The sequence below is a fragment of the Anabas testudineus genome, chromosome 21, assembly GCF_900324465.2.
Source record: "Anabas testudineus chromosome 21, fAnaTes1.2, whole genome shotgun sequence".
NCBI classification, from domain to species: Eukaryota; Metazoa; Chordata; class Actinopteri; order Anabantiformes; family Anabantidae; genus Anabas; species Anabas testudineus.
The window spans coordinates 21,339,104-21,360,922 of NC_046629.1; the positions used below are offsets into that span (position 1 = coordinate 21,339,104).

A 21,819-nucleotide genomic window follows, 5' to 3' on the forward strand; every position below is an offset into this window, starting at 1 on the left:
CATAACACAGTGTTGATAGACTTCACGTTTATTATCTTAGATCCTTAAAAGCTTGTTTACATGGACTTTACAGGTTTTAATATTGTGTCAGCGGCAAAAAAGCAACTGTTTAGACAGTTCATTACATATTATAAAACTATAGCGTGGAAATATCTCTTAGCAGCTTCATGTGTATAAATTGTTTAAGCTGAATTTTGCTTTTGCAACAACTTGGTTACCACAAAAAAAATAGAAAGCTATTGAATGCTATCACTGGCAGCACAAGCCAGTAATATTGCCCATTATCTGAAAAGAAGCTTGTTCACAGTTTTTCCCTGTACGTGTATTACTGTATCATGAGTAATCTATGTACATCATCAACAGTGAGCTATAGAGAGGATAAATAAACAACTTATTTTGACATTTAATGTGAAGGACTTTAAAGGAGGTTGTGTTGTGGCTCCTTAGTGTCTAATATGTAAACTGCCCGACAGTAACATGATGTCAGTCGACGTTACAACATGTGGAGAAATCTATATTGTCAGGATGTGTTGAGCAGTTTTTACAGTTTACTGTGCTGCGTTAAATATGATGTTATTTTTAATTCTCTGTTTGTTCATCCGTCTTTGCTTTGAGACCTGAATGTGACTGTTCTGTCGAGCTCTGTGTTGTTTCAGTATTTGAAGCCACTCCTGAGTCACTTTGCTCCTGAAAGGCTGCATCATTGGAAGGAGTGTTCTCCTGGGCATGGCTGTGGTGGTTCATCGTGCTCCGACGCAGTGACTTTAAGAGCAGGGGTCGGAGGGAGCGACCAGAAGCAGCAGTGGGGCTCTTCAAGGTTCGCTTGTTGACGTGTTCGATGGTGAGGCGGCACCGCAGCACCTGGACAAATACCTCCCTGAACTGCTTGGAGGACAGGTTATAAAGGAATGGATTGAGGACAGAGCTGAGGTAGAAGAAGGTATCAGCTATGGGGTGAAGGGTGATGTAGCTCCGGAAGTAGGAAGTAGTCCAGAGGGACTTGGGAACGGCTGCCATCATAAGACGGCGAATCTGGTTGGGAAGCCAGCACACCATCAAGGACGCCACAATGAGAACTGAGGGAAAGTCAAACACAAAACATGAAATTAATATATCATATATTTTGTGAAATTTATGGCAGCCATCACTGGCGCTTGGTTGCTCTATGAGCTACAGCCAGCAACTCAGTAGCTTAACTTAGTATAAAGACTGGAGGAGAAAGGTAACATTACATCTTATTGTAATCCATATTGGAAGAAGTCAAATGACACTATAGTAAAGAGTAAATATAATTTCAGTGTTAATTCATACTACTGCTTTTGTCAAATCACCAGAAACTGGCACCGGTTTGTCTTCTTGCCAAGTATCAGTCCCTATCTCTTCTTCCACTGGGCATCAGGTGTTTGTAAGGTGTTGTGTGAACCCTGGCACTTCCTGCACAATGACACCAGTTTGTTCTCTTCTTTTGACATTAGACTACTCTCTTTTTTCAACAGAACATCACTCTTTAAGTTGGAAGAGGGAAGCAGACAAATGGACATGACTAAATGCAGGCTTATCATACTTGTTTATTTTAATTCCTCCCATTGAGATCTAAGTACTAACTGTACAGCTGCTCTAAAAATGACCAGAATAAAAAAAACACACAGCGCCTGCTGCATGTACCTCTGGATACACATTTTTACCACTGATTTACAAAAGTGCACTGACCTACAGGACACAGGATGGTTTCTCTAAACCGGCCTGTTAACAGATCTCATTTGTCAAGTCTGAGTCATCCTCTTTTAAGGACTAATGCATCCTCTTCTCTAATCTGGTGTTTATACATTTCCCTGCAGTGTTTTTGATGGGAATTACGTTGTAACCAAACAGCCTTTCAACAGTCAAAAAATGATCCGGTTTGAGACATCACTTCCTGCTGAGGAACGCAGATATCAACAATTTTATTTACAATACTCTGTCCAAGACGACAGAGTGGGGGAATGATTTATCCCAGTGTCATTTAATAAAAGAGAAGAACAAGCTTACTTATTACAAAGAGGCAACTACAGTTTAATCACATACAGTCCCAGTTGGTCTTTTGTTTACATGTACAGTAGATAAGATACATCTACTAGTGAGAGGTACCTGCATATCGATTCTGGTCTGGGTATTTCCGTTCACTGTTTTCAAATGTCAGCGAGCTTAGATCACTGCAGTTCGTGTCCAAGTTAGTTTTTCAAAGAGAACAAGTTCAGGGTTGTAGTTTACATCACAAGGACATTTCCTCAGTATTTATGTGCAAAATTGAGGGTTTTAGCAACTTGGACTGGGCTTTTTACACCTTCTGGAGTAAATTAAGTGCATCAAATATGAGAAGGTGTGAACATCAACTAGCTATTTTGTTACTAAAAAAATTCTTTTCATCCTGAAAAACAGTGGATATTTCTTAGTGACCACATCTGCAGACACAAGTTAGGTAGATATTTTGAACATGTAATAATTGACCAAAACATACAAACAGACTGGTTCTTTGGTGTCAGTCACCACTTCAGTCCAGACTGAAATATCAAGATCTAAATAAAAGTTGAATCATGGCATCCAAGTAGCGAAACATTTCAACCTAACATCTACCATCATAAAACATAAGACATTCATGCTCCTCAGATGATACATTTTAGGAATCGTCTAAATTCTTCTCAGCAATGCAACAATGACATTTGGGGTTTTAAATGAGATGCTTAAAAACTGCCTTGTTATTTGGAAGATTCATGATGCCCGTATGTTAAATTAATAATGCTCTGACTTCTGTTTTTTTATTTATCCAAATGTGGTTTACACTCGAATAGAGACTACAGTATATACAAATACAACAAAAACACTAAACTCTCGCACCTTAGCTAATCATTGTGTGCATGCTATTATACTAACATTATTTAATTCATAGCCCCACTGTGCGTGTGTGCAACATGGTTGTATGGAACAGTCTTTCTTTTTACTCTACCTAGGCTCCCATTTCCACCAATTTACAGCTCTCAAAATGTGCAAATACAGTTTCAAAGTGGGACCAGAGCCCAACAACCCGCTGAAGTGACTTGAGTGCTAGTTGGAAAGATCAGCCCTGTTTCCTGAGTGATGCATGCTGTTGCTTAGCAGGATCTAGTTTTTGCTCAGTGGTTTTTAAGCAGTGCAAACAAGAGGTTAAGGAAAACCTGCTCCTACATACACAATTGTTATACATAAAACCTCAAGAGAGACAGAAAAGAAATGAACAGGCAAAGGCAAAGGAAGAGGCTGTTTAAAAAAAAAAACTTTAATCAGTGTTGCCCTGCTTCATTTTTCATTTTCTGATACATAATTAAAAGCACACTGATAATTTAATGTGTCTGTAAATGTATTCTCTTCATGACCTTTTCCAAATACCCAAACACTTATGGGTCAGCCAGTTGCATCCTGAGTTTTTGACTCGTTTAGCATTTTGTGTAATTACACAACAACTCATTATATTTCATCAGTGGGTCTAAAGGGAGGTCATTTTTAGGATGTTATTTAGCATCCTAACTGTGACTTGGTGAAATCTGACCAGTTTGCTGCGCCTGAAAACATCTCGCCAACTCTTTTTCTAAATGACTTCTCTGTTAGGTATTTCATGAAGTATGGAGTATGTTTATAGAGGCTATTCAAAGTCAAAATGCATGATGTTTTTCATTAAATGCTTTATATGCTTTCATGGTTTTTCAGGGGCAGTTAGAGCTGAGGAAATGAGTATTAACCATTAAATTATTATTGAACATCTAATAAAAAAAAGGGCTTCTGAGGCACACATCACGCCCTGTTGGACTCAGCCTGTCAGGGTTACCAGTAAAAGGTGTGTAAAAGGCTTATGCAGAAAAATAACTTATGTTAAAATTGAACTTTTTCTTATTCATACAAACATTTAAATAGCCTTCAGACAGCACTGATGAGACATGGAAAAAGGACACATCATCACATTGCAACGGCATTTAGAAATGCCACTGCCTGGACAAACAGGGATGCTTTAATTGAAGACTTCTGAATCTGGATGTGATGTCCCATGCACCTTTACCGTTCTGTTACGATGTGGGAGGCTGACTCACAAGCTCGCACGACAGAAGCGCAGTCACTCAAGGTTGATGGTTTTTAAATGTGCATTATATTTTATTTTTAACTTGTGATATTTCAGAAATGAACACTGAGTAAAAGTCATTGCTTTTACTGCTGCACCTGCTTAAAATCAGAACCTGACTCCACCGCTCTGCACAGTTTGGACTTCTAAGAAACATCTTTAACAACTTATAGCAAGTCCAATTGCAACTGAACACCAAATTTGAGATAACATCACCTGGGTAACTGAGAATCTTCACCAATGTTACTTGCGCTGTTTGGTTTCTATGGTAACTGGGGCACCAGGGACAAGTAAGAGGAGGAATGGGGAAAACAAGGTGAAGAAAAGAAACGTGATTTTTTGTGACAGGGATAAGATAATTCTGGTGACCCATCTAGTCCCACCCTGGTACTGCCATAAATGCTCAGGATTCCAGATAAGTTTCTGGTAATCTACATTTCCATAACCCCAAAATGGCTACTTACAAATGGTTTTAGTTTTGTTTTTTTCAATCAGCGCTCTAAAACCCAAAGATATTTGCACCAACCAAGCAAAGAGCAAATGTTTGGCTGTTTTGTTTGAATGATAAATATGAAAAGCAAATATGTTGCTGATTACTTTATAGTCAATTTTTAGATCAGTTAATTGTTCCAGGTTCCAGGTGATTTTTGTCCTGCACTTCCACAGTAGATTATCACTGTCCTGATCCCTATTGATGAAAAATGGCAGATTTGAAAAAGTCCACTTTTCTTTTAAGGCCATTTCATGGAAACTGGCCACCATTATAAATGACACTGACACACACACACACTTCACTGATCTAATTTCAATAGAAACTAGAAGGATGGCACACTTTGGTAGGTGTTCTGACATTAAAAAATGTACAAAGTAAAAAAGAGAAAATTAATGGGCCCCTAAAACTATCCGTTAGACAGATGATGCAGCTTATTAATGGTTGGCTGCTTTTATTGTTGGTGATCCAAGGCAACAGATCATGTATGAAACTGTAATATCATCTGTCTTTAAGACTGATTTCTTTTTAGCATGGTTCCACCTGTCACGTCGCCTCGTTGATCACAATCCAGGTGATCATCTGGAAAATTGCCACTGAGTCAGCACAGGTCAGTAACATCCCTTGTAAATTTGAGTGCACGCAGCTGTCAAAGAGGATATCTTCTCTCTACTCTCGGGCATGTGTTAAGCACTCATATATTGATAAATCTTTATTGTTATTATTACTATTTCCGCTTTTGTCATGCTAAATGCACATGGCCCCAAGATGCAATCTAAGCTGACAGTCACATCAAGCGCATGTGTGTGTGTCACAGACGCAAGCCAGCAAGCCTCACCGTCCCTGTGCCATGGGAAAATATAACTGACTGCTAATTAGAAAGCAATTCAACCAGATTACTGGAATAATTAATTGTCTGTCTTGGCTGTAATTGGAGACATTGAGCCTCTCAGTGCCCCTGGTGTTGTACACAGAGCCATTATTTCAAGTAAACATGATTTACATTGTTGACATGCTAAAAAGAGACTTAAGAAGTCTTCATGAGTGTTTAAGTTCTCAGTGTCACCTGCAGACATGGAAGTTAAAGATCTTTTACTGAAGTCCGCTACCCCCATACTTGAAGGTACCTTTAAATGCAGAATGAATAGAGGAAACCGATGCAGTATGTCATTCAGCATTACAATGGTAATACTTTTTAGTTTCATACTAAATAGTAGCTTTTCACATAATAACAGTCACTTTTGAGGCTGCGATTACTAAAGTCTCTCTCTCTCTTCACTTTAATCCATATGTGGTTCTCATACTCTTTTGTGATAGATCTATCATCTTTCAAAATGGAAGTCATGTCTGCACAAGGATATACTGTAAGATGTATATGTTCTTGTTTTGTCACACAATGAACAGTTATTTAGTTACTAATAAATAATACATTTAAGTTACATTCATGCCAACACCTGAGTATGAGACTGAGTCAAATGACTACAATAGTCTTCTAGCCTGGAGCCTGGACCTGGAGTTTTGGGAGATTTGTGAAACAAATGTTTTGAGGTTTTACTGGCAAATCCTTAATAAAAGGTAAAGCTTTTTTTTTTTTTTTTAATAACCAGTATTTGAAGCTTTCTTGGAATCAGGCATGCAAATGTGATTTCAGACTGAAACGTCTTGACCACCAACACCGCCCAAACACTCCTGCCTGGATCCAGTCTGAAAATGTCACCCTGGAATATTCATCAGCCCAAGCAGAGACTACAAAATGATCACTTTGCAGCTGTTGCAGCTGATTTGACTCCCTCACTTTAGAAGACCACATATACACACCTGCACTGCTACAGTATGCTATAGGCAGCACCAACCTGCATACAAATGCTGAGAAGGCCTTTTGAAAATGCTAAATATCTTTCATAACTCAGTGAGAAACTTTTGAAATAGAGGGCATCACCACATGGCTAATGCCCTTCATTTCCATGATTGGAAATGCCTTCGTAGATTCAAACTGAATAATCAAGAGAAGTGAAATATTTCCTCCAGTATCACACCGCATGACTGAAGTAGCCACAATTGCTTTATGACCGTCTTGATTGCATATTGAATTGAAACATTTGTGAAATCTATAAAAGTGCCAAAATGAAAAGTGTTAATTAAGGAGAAGATAAGTGGCTGATAAAATTATTCAGATATTCACGGTGCAGAGAAAGTTATAGGAATGAGCTTCGCTTGTTTTCTGCATGATTATGAAATTGATTCACCCTCAGAAGCTGTTGATGTTGGGATGTATGAGTGGGATATCAACTGTAACATGAACCGCTGAAATGAACTGATTACTCCTCAAAATGCAAAGCTAAATATGCATTTCCATGATAGAATGCTTACTTTAAATTGTCAATGCAGTCTAATTTAGACTTTATAGCTCCCATTCACTTGCCTGAAACTGACAAAATGTATGAGAGGTAAGAGGTGTTGTTGTTAAGTAAGGTTAGCGCTAGCATGAGCCTCAAAATCAGTCCACTCTCCACCCTCTTCCTGCACGCCACACCGATACATACGTACTTAAAACAAAACTGAGAGCCAAATCTTTAACATTTATAACTGACAGCACTTGCAACAAAACTACACTTTAAAAGTAGCCAGTTGACGCTAACTTTCTGATAGCGGTGTATTAGCCAGCAAGCTAAAGTGACATTTGCCTGAAGTGTGTGAACTTCATGATATTTCCTTCATATTTGGGCGCACGTCTCTTCTCATCACGATTTCTGTCTCAGTTCTGTCTTCCAGTTCCAGGTTTTTTTGCCTGATCTTTTGCACTTTAGAGCCGTCCTTGTCTTCTTTCCAAGTTGTTTTACCCCTTCTCTCCAGCCTGGATTGTTGGACCTAGCCTTGGCACGTGTTCAGATTGCTTCACTGTTATCAAACTGGGCTTTTTTTGGACTTTGCCTCCAGTTCTTGTTGCCTGGTGTGACTCGCCTCAACTCTGTTGACGCCTAATGTCTCGGCCTCAGCCTTACTGCATCGCATTTAACATCAGTTAGAGACTTTATTGTGTTCATTTTGAGTTAACATTGTTAGCATTAGCTTACCAGCTGCCAGTGATGTCACACACCAGGTGTGAGATATCCAGGTGACATATGCACACTTGATATTGATTATTTAACAAACAATATTGATTCAATCATATTTTTTTATTTGTTCGACACCCTTTTAATTCTCTTTGTCAGTTTCACTTGTCATGCATGATACTACTTGGTAATCTGTTAAAATTAGAGAGTGAATAAATGTGTTGACTACTGCTGCACTAGTGAAGGAAAGCAAAATTAAGAAAATCAGTGTCGTGCAGAACACAATGATGAGTAAATAGTCAAGCGCTTATTGATGTGGTTAGATTTCCTCATCAGATTCGGGATGAAGTTGCAGACACTGTGGATAATAAGCAGACTGATGTATGCAAACATTATCAAAGCCTGAGACAGTGAATACAAATACCCCTTGAACTCACACACTATATCAGGAGAGAGTAGACAGAGGCACTGTGGATCAATGTCACCCACACACAGTGTAAAGGAGCTTTTCTGTTGACTGGAATTCTGTCATATTAATTGCATAATAATGAGCTTGTGGGTTTTCAGATGATGGACATTACAACCAGGTAGACATAAATCACAGAAAAACATCTTTAATTTCAACTAGTCAAACACTGTATCACAATTCTTAAATATTTCTGGCACAATGTCCTTCATAGCAAACACCCACAGGATACATGGAAGGTTTAATTAAACCACGAAGAAGGATTGCAAATAGTTTTTGAAAGAGGGTCAATTAAGGTTTCTTCCCACTATCCTATAACGCATACATAGAATTTATAAAATCTTATGACTGAAAGCATCAGTCTAGGAAGATGTATTTACTGTATTTTCTTATAAGTGTCATGCACAAATAGAGCGATGTCTGCTTGCAAGGTAAATGGGGAAAGAAGTGAGTGTAACGTTGGGCTGAAATCCAGGAAGAGTGTAAACGAATTAATTTTAAGGCTATGAGATGAGTGCCAGTTATTAAACCACTTGAATTATTTCACTGGGGAATATTATTCATAATGAATCTAATCTAATCATTTTAGAAGAGATTTTCTCGCAGACACATGGATTGATAGATGAAGCGGTTCTGCAGATTCTTGTTTTGTATCTTGGAAACCTGGGCAGGAGGTTATTGAATATGCACATACGATGTCTTAAGCAGAGCTCTGGTCTAATTCTGTATGTGCACAGTAAATCAATGTCTTCAGTTTGACATTTGAATGATGTGTGTACTGTATGTATTTTATTGTTTGTCTGTTTGACTTAAATTCCCTAAATTAGATTGGAAAATTACATTATTCCCATTAGAGCAGCTTGGAGAAAACAACATCGAATTTGAGTTGATATGTCATCTCAACTTATTTCAAATCAACTTAAACTACAAGATCAGAGCCAGCATGAGGAGTTTAAACTAAAGCAATACGGAAACCAGAGGAAAAGAGAGATTTCTTTTAATTATTAAACTTTTCAACAGGCTTCATGTTGTTTCAGTTTGGGGAGACGATGTCCCCTGGAGGAGTTCTTGAGGAGCACATTGACCAATACTCCAGCCTCCGTAGTACGAGAAACCATATCTGGAAAAGTCAACCTGATGACGTCATTTAGAGTTTTTCAGCTAAAAGCAGAGATATATTTTAATATTAGGAGGGCAGAGGAAAGTTTCATGAAAATTCATGTACCTTCACACTAGAACCATAGGTAGCAAGCAAAAGTCTTCACCCACTTGTTTCTTAACTTGAATGTTTGCTATATAGACATGCAGACATGCAGAGATGAACACCAGGAGGACGTTTTCACACTAATTTGCAGAATGAGGAATGTTTCTCTGAGCTCATCTTAAAGACATTTACATTCAAGAATGATGTTGTGACATCACACGTAGTTTGGAAGACAATCGTAGTCTATTATGAAACATTCCACTGTAATTATTAATAGTTGGGGCTATCTGAAAAAAACATTTGTCACTGTGCTATGTTATGGGAGACATTTTTCAAAGCAAATAGTGTCACTCATCACACTGGTTCTAGTTACCAACTGTCTGACTGAACTGCATTCCACCATGTTCATGTGTTTCTTAGTTGCCATCAACATGTTTTAAAGAAAAATTGGTTGCTAAAGTGCAAGTAAAATTCAAATCAGCTTAAAATTCTAATTTCTCTGTTTGGCTTTCAGAACATGCAGACGACTGATCTAATTAAAGGAGTTAGTCAGGAAGGGATACATGTATTTTTTTTTTCCAGTGTTGTTTTGTTTGTTGATCCAGTTAAATGCTTGTAAAACAGCTGGTGGCGATGTTTTCATAATGTCATAATTAATCTGTTTTTATGTATGCAGATGATGTGGTAATATTTCCTGCCTGCAGAGCAGGTCTGAAACATCTGTTGTGTATGAGCTCTCAATATGGTGCTGAGCACCATAATGCAGCGATAATTAGATGTAAAGAGGATACAAGATCTGCATCTCTACTTGAGTGTGGCTCTTGAAGTTAACAGTGAGGTCAAATATGTTAGTCTTAGATCATTATCAACAACATTGTTGATAATGACATGCTGATGGTAACACACTTTGTACTTTGTACTCCCACGTGTCCTGAGCTGATGTAAAGGTCTGGCAGTTCAGGGCTCACGGTTTGCCCCGTATAATGCTCACAAATGGTGATTATGCAGTGATGCTATGTGGATGTGTGTGTGCGAAAATGTTATGATGCTACTGGGTATGAATTATTCAGCATAAACGTATCCATATGTCCTGCAGCAATACAGCAATACATAACAGCCCAGTCAATATGCCAGCTGTACAGGTGTAACGTTTGTCTGAGTTTGTGTCTGTGTTCAGCTCAGCCTCTGGCTGAGATTAAAACCAGTACCTCTAACTCTTCCCCACTTGTTTCAGATATTCATGAAATACATTCATAAAGTTTGAATTTTTTGCTCTATTTGACACATTTTCACTTGCAGATATAAACCTTAATCTTAGTTTGCGCCACCTTGAACTAATTTAAGTGTACTGACATGTAACACATACAATTCATCAAGATGACATTAAGAAAATGTGGTTTATAATGCTTGAAAAATATAGCAATCCATTTTAAACCACAGAGAGGAGATGCAAAATATTCTCAGAGCAAGACCTGAGACCGAGACGAAGACGAACAGGAAGTACTTGAGCCCTGAATAACATTTTGCAGAATGTGATTGTTTTCCATGGATTCAAATAGAAAAGTGCCGCACTAGTGTGCTTGCAGCACCAAATCACACTCAAGCCTGCATCAATCCCACTAATGCTGGAGGAGTCCAGACTGAAGCAGATGTTGGTTTTACCCTGATTAAATTTAGGTGTCATAACAATACTTCATTTATTGGCTGAGCACAGGAACAAAGAGCCAGCTGAACATCAATCCACTGTGAAATAACAACTTGGCAGCCACCAAGTGACTTTATGGAAGAGTCTTCTTTTCTTTATTGTTTATTGTTCCAGTGCAGTGTTACTTGTTTACAGCACAGAAACTACTGGACTGGGAATGGGGTGTAGTGGGAATATATACATCAAATTTAAATTACTCCTACACAGAAGGATGAAAGATACAGACTAGAAGTCAAAGTATAACCTTCACCTTTTAAATTATTATATTGTTATTATTATTATTATTATCTGACCTTCACAATAAAAGCACTGCTTGTAAAAGTGAACTATTACAGCAGCCTAGGAACCACCAGCAAACTGAGGACCGCTGCTGTGGGATGTGGGGAGATGTGGTTTTCTTCTTAACAATTAGTACAATGAAAGGCTGTGGAACAATCCGCACCTCGTTAGGGACGGATTTCAAAATAAGGAAATCACAGGCTACCAATGATGGATAGACACTATGCTAAAAACGGAAACTCACCTTGGGTTTTCTACATTTTGCATATATGCATGAATTTGATTATTGACAAATAATTAATGAAAAAGTTTTTTTTTTTTTTTTTTTTTACATAGTTATTACCACTGTGAAACTACATTCTGAAATACATGGTCAGAGACCATCAGGGAGACGTGGACCACTAATATTTTGAATCCTTTTTATACATAAACTCTGCAGAATTGGTAAGAATATCACATTACAGGAGAATTAAAGACTGGTGGTCAGGAACTACCTGCAATTTCTTCATGGACCACCAGGGAGCCATTCAGGATTTAGCTATTAAGATAATTAAAAACCACATCACATTTATTTCCAAAAATGTATTCAGAAACCCACATTCAAATTCTCTGCCTCTACAATAGTGTGCACACTTATATCACTGGATTAAGAAACACCATATGTCCATCTTGTTATCTCTGTCTAACTTCTTGTGAAGTACGCACAAGAAACGCAAGTTTGAAAATAAACGCAGTATGAACAAGCTGTTTTTAAAAGGCCTCGGAGTACCAAATAGAATAAAATATTTGTATTAAAATACAAGATAAAGACAGTTGCAACTCTTGTACACTGAAATATCAGGGGCTATCAGAGACTCCAGGAGTGCACTGCTACCAGCCAAGAATAATCCTGAGGCTATTTCCCTGAGGGAATTTGTCCAGCTCTTCAGTTGATAAAGGCTTTATTACTTTCAACAGCTAGTTGCTAGCTTTGCCGCTAGGCAGGTAGTGTGCAGTGGGTTTTGAGACCTTAAAAACTGCTACAATTTTACCTTTAACTTCTGCTCACCAAGACTTACTGCAGAGCTGAGAGATAATTCCCTGCAGGGAGTCAATAAAGAATCAAATCAGATCATATCAAATTTCTCTATATATACACATATTATATATACTGTATACATACACACGTGTGTGTGTGTGTGTGTGTGTGTGTGTGTGTGTGTGTGTGTGTGTGTGTGTGTGTGTGTGTGTGTGTGTGTAATTATAGTTTAGCAGCATAATAATTCATCATGTAGACATTTCGGCTACAGAGGACAAATTACAGCAATGGGGAAAATCTGTTTTTTAGCAACAGTGATGTCTTGCTGTGATTCATCAGTCATCTTCCAGGGCACAGCCTCTGCTCTCATCTCCTGCTTTTAATTGCTTTTTAGGAGTGAACATGATAAAACGTGCCAGTTTGTTTTGATTGAGGCAAAAGTTCTTGATGTGCTGTGTCCCAAAGGACATTAAAAAGCTCCTCCATCATCACCTGGTCACTCTTATGCCTGTTAGGGAATAAAGCTATTTCCAGCTTCAGGTGTGCAGTGAAAGAGTCCCAAATAAAGGGTTCAGATCTGGTTTGGACCTAAAGTCTTGAAATTATTTTAGATTCTCACCTTAATGTTTCATCACTGACTCTTGTGAAAGCACAGTGTTGCATTACTTTATATTTTGTGCAAAAGCCAGTGGCTTCTTTAGCTATGGAAACACAGACACATGCTCAGCTAACTTGTGGAACATTTAACACAACCAATACATTTTTATAGTGAGCCTGTTAGCTCAAAACACCACTGTGATGTACAGCATCAACCCTAAAGTCTTTGTATTGGGATTGTCTTGAACTACACTAAGATGATTTAACTGCAGTCATTTAAATTAATCTGATCATGAAAATAATTTTTAATACATTTAATAATCACTGATTTGAATGCTACAACCACATGCTCACATGCTTTATCCCAGTGACAACACCTCTCTTCTCAAACAGAAATCTCTACTCAAATTGTTTCTGGAGGTACATTTCAATTTGAACCTCATCAGTGAAACGCTGACATAACATTAATCACTGACCTACTGATATATAAACTTAGAAATGCAATGAGACAAACAATAAATATTATTTGTTAACCGCCAAGTGCAATAGCCAAAAGCTTAAGTGACCTAAAATTATAAAGCTGCACTAGTCAATATTTGTATAATTATAAAGGCTATATGAATCACATGTAGTAATAATCCCACAGAATATATATACTGGAAGGTAAATCTTACCACCAGTAAGTAACACCACATCATATTCACACATTTTTAAACATTTAAGTTTCTTGTTAATATTTTCATAGTATTCATAGTATGACAATGATGTTTAAAGGCATAAAAAGGTTGAAAAAAAGGTTAGAAATGTGTGGAAAGGCTGCTCAAAGAAGCAGAACTAATGAGAAGTATTACTTAACATGTGCATTTCCTCTCTCTTTTGCAGCCGGTAAATCTATGTTCGCTTCTGCATTACTGCTGTCATCCTCGTTGTTCCCATTGAGGGCAGGACGCTATTATCAGTGAAAAAGCTCTACTGTGCATTACCTCTTGATCACCAAACAGCATATTAGGCAAGAACAGTTGGACTGAATATTGGTGAATTATGGCAGCAACTTATATAACAACATCATAAGTTGTTCTGTTGACCCAGTATAGCCAAAAAGTTGTCAGAATATGATTTGACCTCAGATCATCCCAGCAGGCAGTGCCAAGTCCTAGCATGCTGCACTACGTCAGTCTGCACGGCGCTGGGTGGTGCTGTAAAGCAGATGAGTAAGCACACCCACCCACCTGATTTCCACACACTATGGAGCTACACAATCACCCTCTTGGACATCTGCAGGACTCTCCCTTAGGGTTTGGTGAGTGCAGCCTGTCACTTGCAGGAAAACTTGCTTTAGCTATGTTAACTGTTAAGGGGCCACAGAACTGGAGCTTATTGCTAAACTATATAGCTGTCAATCATCACATAGTAGATGCTGGGAGACAAGGGAAGTCTAAAGGGGTGGAATGCTGAGGCACAATCATTGACCTGCCCAGAAATCTTTAGTTATTCCTTGTAGAGGTTTATTTTCTATTTGATAGTAAAAGGGTTTGAAAGAGGCCACCAAGCAGAATAGACTGGCCAACAGGGAGTCGGAATCTGTAGCAAAACACAATAAATAAGCCCCATCGATCCAAAGGAGAAAGGTTCCTTGACAGAAATTGGGCTCTCACTATAGTTCATGAACTATGGTTTCGCTCCAGCAGACAAGAAAAGTGGCTGATGGGAACAAGTTAAGACAATGCAAGGCCTAAAAAGTGATGAATCCTCTTTAAGGAAAAAAAGACTACGTGATGGCATCAATTTATCAGGTTTGGTTTCAAAAGTTAGTTAGCATTCCCCTTCCATTCTTCTTATGCTGCTACTGATCTTCTTTGTTTCCCTAAATTTTCTATTGACTGACAAGCCTTATATCAGTGCACGAAGATAAAACTTGCAGTTGCTCAGTGTCTAAAAAGTCTGTTGAATTTGCACACAAAAAGCTAATTTTAATAACTTCCACTCCATACAAACGACTAGAGGAGAAACACATGAACACAATTTTTCAGACTGCAGACTTTTATCTTTTGACTTTTTCAAGTTACTCATTAGTTCCACATTGAGTTTTACCAACTTTATTGAGCCACATAAGGACAACTGCACATATAAAATGGTGCTACACAGGTCTTGCATAACAGCTGGTCAACAAACAAAAAAAAAAAGATTTGAACTGGAGAACTCTTGATCCTCAGTCAAACGCTCTACAAATGAGGTATACCCCCAACTGCATTACAGACCTGTCTCACACTGTAGGACATAATCACTGGGAGTCGCTGCTAACGAGGAGGATTAACCACTGTTCTGCAACAGACATGCTTTGTGCGATAGAGTACTCTCAGTTAATAACTGTTTGTTTTGGCACAAAAACTTGTGGGATTTGCAGGTTTGTCTACTGCTAAAACGTCTAGGCATTACCAACCGTCATCAGTGTCATGTGTCCTACTTCCAGACTGTCAAAGATTAGAAATTTGCGTGTCCAGTCTTTGAAAGATTTAGCTGGTCTTATCCATCTCTTTGGAGTATTCTGTGCATTGTTTTATACTGAGCAGGTGAAGGCACATCATTATGACTGCACACATTTTGAGTAAAAAGCATTGAATAAAGAATGACCACAGCTATCCCTTGTGTCTTGTTTTTTCCTCTGACCACACTTTATCTCACATCTCTTCAGCTTCATTAAGTGTTCCCATCACAAATGGCCTGCAAAAGTCAGAGGTCACAAGCCAAAGGCCGAAGGCAGCAAAACAGAATTAATATGCATTTCACAAATGCTGGCTCACAGTGACTGAAGAAAAAAAACTATCTAAAGCAATTAACCTTTTGTCCTAGACGTGATGCATGGGCAACTTAACAAGGATGTTCTCTGCTTTTAATTACTCTCCATAGTCGCCAAGCCCACCCAGGATTAAAAGTTATTTCAAGGTAAAGGGGAGCGGTGACAGGAACGTGGCCACTTGAGAGAGATAACTGACATCAGTGATTACAACATGAACAACCGTTTTTGAATGTGCACCAGAGAGGAACTCTGCAGCAGGTCTCTTCTGTCTGCCACTGGCAATAACAATTCAATTCCAATTCAAACTCGGATCATTCTTGCAGCAGCATAAGCAGACAGTCAATAAGGATGAGAGCGAATAGTGTTGATGCCAGCAGACTGTGTCATGACCTACCTAGTAATATTCAGTAAAATGTAATATTCCATTATGAAGATGATGAAGTCCGGTGGTGGGGACTGAGTTGTTATGAGTTCAGAAGTAGTTATGATAGACACAATAATGTTGGAGAGGAGGCCAGCGAATAGGTCATTAGAATATGGCTAGATACGGACACCAAATAATGATTCAGCTGGTTCTGTTCGACTAATAACATTCTGATTGTTATTTTCAATGTTTACTATAAAGTTTTAGTATTTACACCTTCAGCAAACTGTCTGCATAAGAGACTATTGCACACTGAACACTGTTGTTACATGTCACTAGATTCAAAATAGTAAGGTTGTCTTAGACTGCCACTTCCTTATTTTCCAAAACCCATCTATTTTCTGTGTGTATCCCTTTTCAACCAAAGCAACCTAGATGCTAGTTCTGGTGCTAGTGACAGTTCTGAGTTTGCTCACACAGCAAACCTTCAAAGAAACGGTTTGTTTTCCACAGGCTAGCATTTGTGCTGCTCGTCATCTTTGTTGTTATGCACATCACAACAGGTTTTGATATCGATATCATAGCTGATGCTGTTGTCCCCCTTAACAACAACTAACATAACTCACTGACTGGCAATGGTTAGCATGTTGCCAACTTCCTACCATTTATTTCCATCACCTCTACAAGCATCTTCCTATTAATTACAATTATTAATTACAATCTTTGTTAGTCATCATCTGTCTTGTTCCTCCGTCACATCAAAGTCACTGTCCCTACCCTGAATCCTCTTCCCCATTTCCACCATGAACATCATCCCCGTCATCATGTTAATTACCATGTCTCCATGCTTGTCGATTAACAGCAGTAAATGCGAATATGTGTAAGTGGGTTTAAAATTACTTTCACACAGCAGGACAGGAACAATTATGTTCTATCATACAATTAAGCTACACAGTGACTGTGACTAATGGATAAAATCTATTTTATGCACTGGAGGTAATTCAGCTGACCCCTTCATGCCCATCCATCTGAGGTCATCCGAGCACAGAAACTCAATTTGATTCACACACTGACCAGTACTAAATAGAAAATGAGTAGTTACTGTACATACAATTGACTGGTAATTGGATGCCAGTGTGAATTACCTGGATCAGCCAATCAGAAGCCCTAAGTAAAGGAATGGTTGAAAAACAAGATGAGCCTGTGGCCCTCAGGGACCAAGGTTGGACACCCCAGTTCTACAGGATGTTGTGAGCCTGATCAAATTTCTCACTTGTAGTGTGGCTCATACAGTATACGCTTGTCCTGAGGACTTAGTTTCAGCCACAGTGCTAATGCCTCAACAACTGAACCGACACATATTGTAGATTTTGTCAAGGAATAAAAAGGTTTTCCAAAGTTGAGTATGAAACAAATATTAAAAATATGATATTTAAAAATAACTTTAAGACATTTAATACCAGCTCTTGTAGCTGCAAACAAAGTTCAATACTCATTTCACAGAGATGAAAGGGATAAAAATGTGATACCCTTGGGAAGCCTAAGTCGCACTGAATCTAAAATACGTGTATCATGTCTGCATGCTCAAGTTCGCACAAGTTGTAAATCAGACCACAGGGGTGTGTTGGGGGTTTTCTCAGTCTGCAATACAAATGGATCACGGTTATAAATAAATAAACCCCCAAATCTCTCCCCAAAAACTACAATCATCAGTGCCTCGAGTACTGAGACTGATCTATAAAAGTACACAGTGAATTCCAATGCAGTGATTCACGATTCACGTCCTTCTAAGTATTTGTCAGACTGACCCAACATGTCATCATCCCTGACCGTATTCAAACAAGTTGGGTCGTGTGTTTTCAGGGAGATGGCGCGCTCTGGAATGCAGGGAAGAAGTGGCACAATACAGGTACTGTATGTTACAACAAACTACAGAAGGGACTCTGGAGGGCAACGTGGTTGTGTTGTACGAGTTATTCACTCTGCACAACCATCACCCGCCCAAACCATTGTCTGGCAAAAGGCAATATCCATTAATAATGTAAATCCAGCACTTTGTTTACTCAAAAATGTGTTGCAACATAATAAAGCCGCTCATTAGGTTCCCCACAAAAATGTCCCCACAGTAGCAGTTTAATGCGCCAGAACATAATTTTAGGAAACAGCGTTGACAACACACATTTTTCATGTTACATATAGTCATTTAAGTCATTGCTACGATCAAGAATATTGATTACTGCTGCTCTAAATAAACAGTAGTTAAACCAAAATCCCACTTTTAATCTGCTGCTACAGTGAAACGGCTTTATTGAAAACATTTTCCAGAGATGTTTCTATTTCTGTTTCTGTCTCTTTCTCCCGTTTTCTCCTAGTCAGTTGCTGTGTGTCCTGTTTCCTGTCAACACTGTTTATCCATGCGGTCACTGTGTGTGACCAGTTTGCTGTATAACTGTGCTACTCAGGGAGTTCTCCTGTATGTTCTGTCTCCTGCCACTTCAGCTTGTCTACAGTTGGTCACTTCAGCATCTGTTAACAGCTTCCAGGCCCTCCCTTCTGCAGATTTCTCTGTCTTTTTCGTCCTAGTGGGGATTGCACGGCGATGTAGTTTGTTCTATTTGAAATTCAGCTGTGGGGCCAATCATGTTGTTCAGGATTTAGAGTTTTAAAATAGACACCGTAAAGGAGAACCACCTCCCCAAACGATTTTGACTGGACATCTGCAAGTGCTGAACATGAGCAAACACTTAAACAAGCATTAGTTACTACACAAGCTGGATTATTAGCACAGAGTCTGGACATGCTCCAAACAAAAGCAGGGTGTGCATTAGTGTGTGTTTAAAATCAATCATCTGGATGGTCATACCAGTGCAAACGTAGCCTGGATCATGTCTTTATCATGTCCATTTGAGAGACAGAGTCGAGGTGGTGTTTTTAGAGTACATAAACAGATCACCAGCACTTTTCTACCAGTTGAACACAAGCTGGAGCTCAGTGGAGGTAAAGCTCCCAGCTTTGATCAGACACTGTGAGTGGAACAAGTTGTCTTTTTAACACATTAACAGGCCTGCTACTCACCAAGAAAAATGATGGTCTGCTTCCTGGCTGTCCTGACCCTGGTGCTTTCACGATTCACAGCCCCTTCATCCATGGCAGCCACGGGTTTCCGCAGGACCCGGATCATGGCTCGGCACATGAAGGCCACGCCGATCACCACGATCATGTACATGATGAACGCCACGAAGATGCTGACCCTGTACATGACCCAGTACTCCCTCAGGTTGGTGCAGAAAGTCAGATTCTGGGCGGGGGCGTCGGCGCGGACGCTAACGTGGCCCTGCGCTCCCATGGTGATGAGCAGCGGCAGGGCCACCAGCAGGGACACCACCCAGGCGCAGGCGATGAGGGCGGAGGTGCGTTTGCCATCCCACATCTTGTAGCGGAACGGCTTGCAGGTGGCTATGTAGCGCTCATAGCTGAGCGTGGCTATGTTGAAGATGGTGGCGTAGCTGCACGCCTCAAACAGGAAGTTGTAGATCTTGCAGGACACGTTTCCCGACGTGGACATGAAAGGGTACCAGATGGCGAAGTAGAGCTCCACCGGCATGCCGATGAAGAGCACCAGCAGGTCGGAGCACGCCAGGCTCACCATGTGATCCGTGACGTTCTTCTGCAGGTAGCCCTTCTTCCTCAGCACCTGTGTCACCCTGATGGTGATGGAGTTCCCCAGGACCCCTGTGACCAGGATCAGACTGTACAGCACCGTCATGAAGACTTTGACGGGATACGTGGGTTCAAGTTCCCTCCAGTCTTTATGGTGTCTTGTCTCCATTTCCTCATTCATGGCCACACAGTAATGGGCTCAGATTTTCCAGGTACTGATTTCCTTCCCTACCTGCAGCTTATCAGTTGTGCTGGGCGCAGTCACTGTGATTAAGAGTCCAGATCCAGGACTGAGCAGTCTACCTAGTAAACAGCTCACAGGCCTTGTTCTTTGTGTGACATTAAACACATCTTCTAAATGTCCTTTGTCTTTACCTTAAAGTCCAGTGTGTGTGGCTCCAGCCCGGGTCCATCTCCTCCCAGTTCTCATGATCATCTGCAATCTGAGACTCCTTACAAGTCCTGGTCCAGAGGCGACCGGCTTCAATCACAGGCTAAACAAAGTGTAAGGCAACACTCAACTCATACAAACTTCCCCGCCCTGCCCTCATAGCAGGGCGGTTACATATTAACCACTACCACTACTCCCACTGCTAACAGGTTGGAGGGGGGGGGGGCAGGTGACACTTCTTATCACTATGATTCATGTTCTTCCCTTTGACGTAAACCTTTTTGTTCACTTTTGCTACAACTGGAATTAGAAACATGCATATAAATGATGTTTGCAAGCTGTGTAACATAAACAGGGGAAACAACACCTGATTGTGAACAAACAAACCCACTGAAAATAGCAACTGGTGGTGGTTTCGATATGATCGTCACAGATCCTGAAAGTGACCTTCACCCAGCTGAGAATGTCCACTTAACTAAAACCATAGAGAACCATTTGGAAAGACAAAGAAGACCAGCATGGACAAGGCAGGCATCTGACTTTGAACAGGGAGTGGCATGTTTAAACAGGAGAGTTTAAACAGGAACAAGACTGAAAAAGGCCAGACACAGCTGAGCTGCTAAGCTGTGTAACCAGTCCTACAAGTTCTACCCCTATTTAATAATGATAAACAATAATAATGACAGACTTTATTTAACCCCTCGGGGAAGTTGTTGTTTGGTCAGCTGCAGTAGATGACTCGATGTCTTCTCTAAAGACACCTCGACATGTAGCCAGGGGGAACCCTGGGGTTTAAAGACGACTGCTCTACAAAATGATACTGTTGCAGCTCTTCTGATAAACTGGTTTTATGATGTTTTAAGGATAACAAATGTTAGGTTTCCTGTGAACACTGAGAAGAAAACTGACTGTAGCCATTTGTCACATACCCTGTTCTCAGAATTTCAGCAGGCATGTATCCGTCTCTGCTGTAGCACACGCATGCAGGTTGGACCTGATTAGATTAAAAACCTTGAGTGCCCTCTCACTGTGATTAAACATTGTCAGATATTGGCAATTACACCTATATGCTCTGCGTGGCATCACATAGCAAGACAGAGAGGGTCTAAAATGAAGAAGAATTAAAGGCTGATTGTTCATTGACTGTTAATGAAGCCTCTTAACTTCTCCCTCTGATCTCATATGGACTGTGTGCTGTGACGTTCACATGCCTCAATCTACCGTGCATAACATGGGACGTGTGTGTGTTACACATCACTTTGAATGCACGCATGAGTAAGCAATTGCCTTCGTGACTTTGACTGAAATAAACCCACATTGGGTGAGTCACACACAAAAGGGGCTTAACTAATGCCTGGTTGTTTACAGGAAGAGATAAGGGAATCTGTGAGCCTACACAGAACTTCCTAACGTATGTCTACATTATGAAAAAAAAGGAAAAGAAAGAATTTCAAGGAAATAATAATAATAATAACAATGAAAAATACTTTATTGATCTCCTTGGGGAAATTGTTGGGAAAAGCCTGTTTACTTCACGTCTCAACTTGCCACTGAAAAAATGTAAAGAGCCACTGCTTAAAATGCCTCAGGGGGAAACGTGCTCTATACTTTTTACAGACTGTGAAATGCATTCATGTCGCAGCACACTGGAGTCAACATTTAGGCTATT

At 39.7% G+C, this 21,819-nt stretch overlaps 1 protein-coding gene across 1 annotated transcript; it reads right to left on the reverse strand.

The window, feature by feature from the left end:
• Positions 1–7: 7 nt before the first annotated feature.
• gpr39 (G protein-coupled receptor 39) lies at positions 8–20,288 on the reverse strand. Its single transcript, XM_026376971.1, has 2 exons — positions 19,175–20,288; positions 8–1,076 (listed from the first exon to the last, which is right to left on the reverse strand). Exons 1-2 carry the CDS (start codon positions 19,938–19,940, stop codon positions 580–582), a joined length of 1,263 nt encoding a protein of 420 aa, XP_026232756.1. The 5' UTR covers positions 19,941–20,288; the 3' UTR covers positions 8–579.
• Between the last annotated feature and the right edge of the window lie 1,531 nt (positions 20,289–21,819).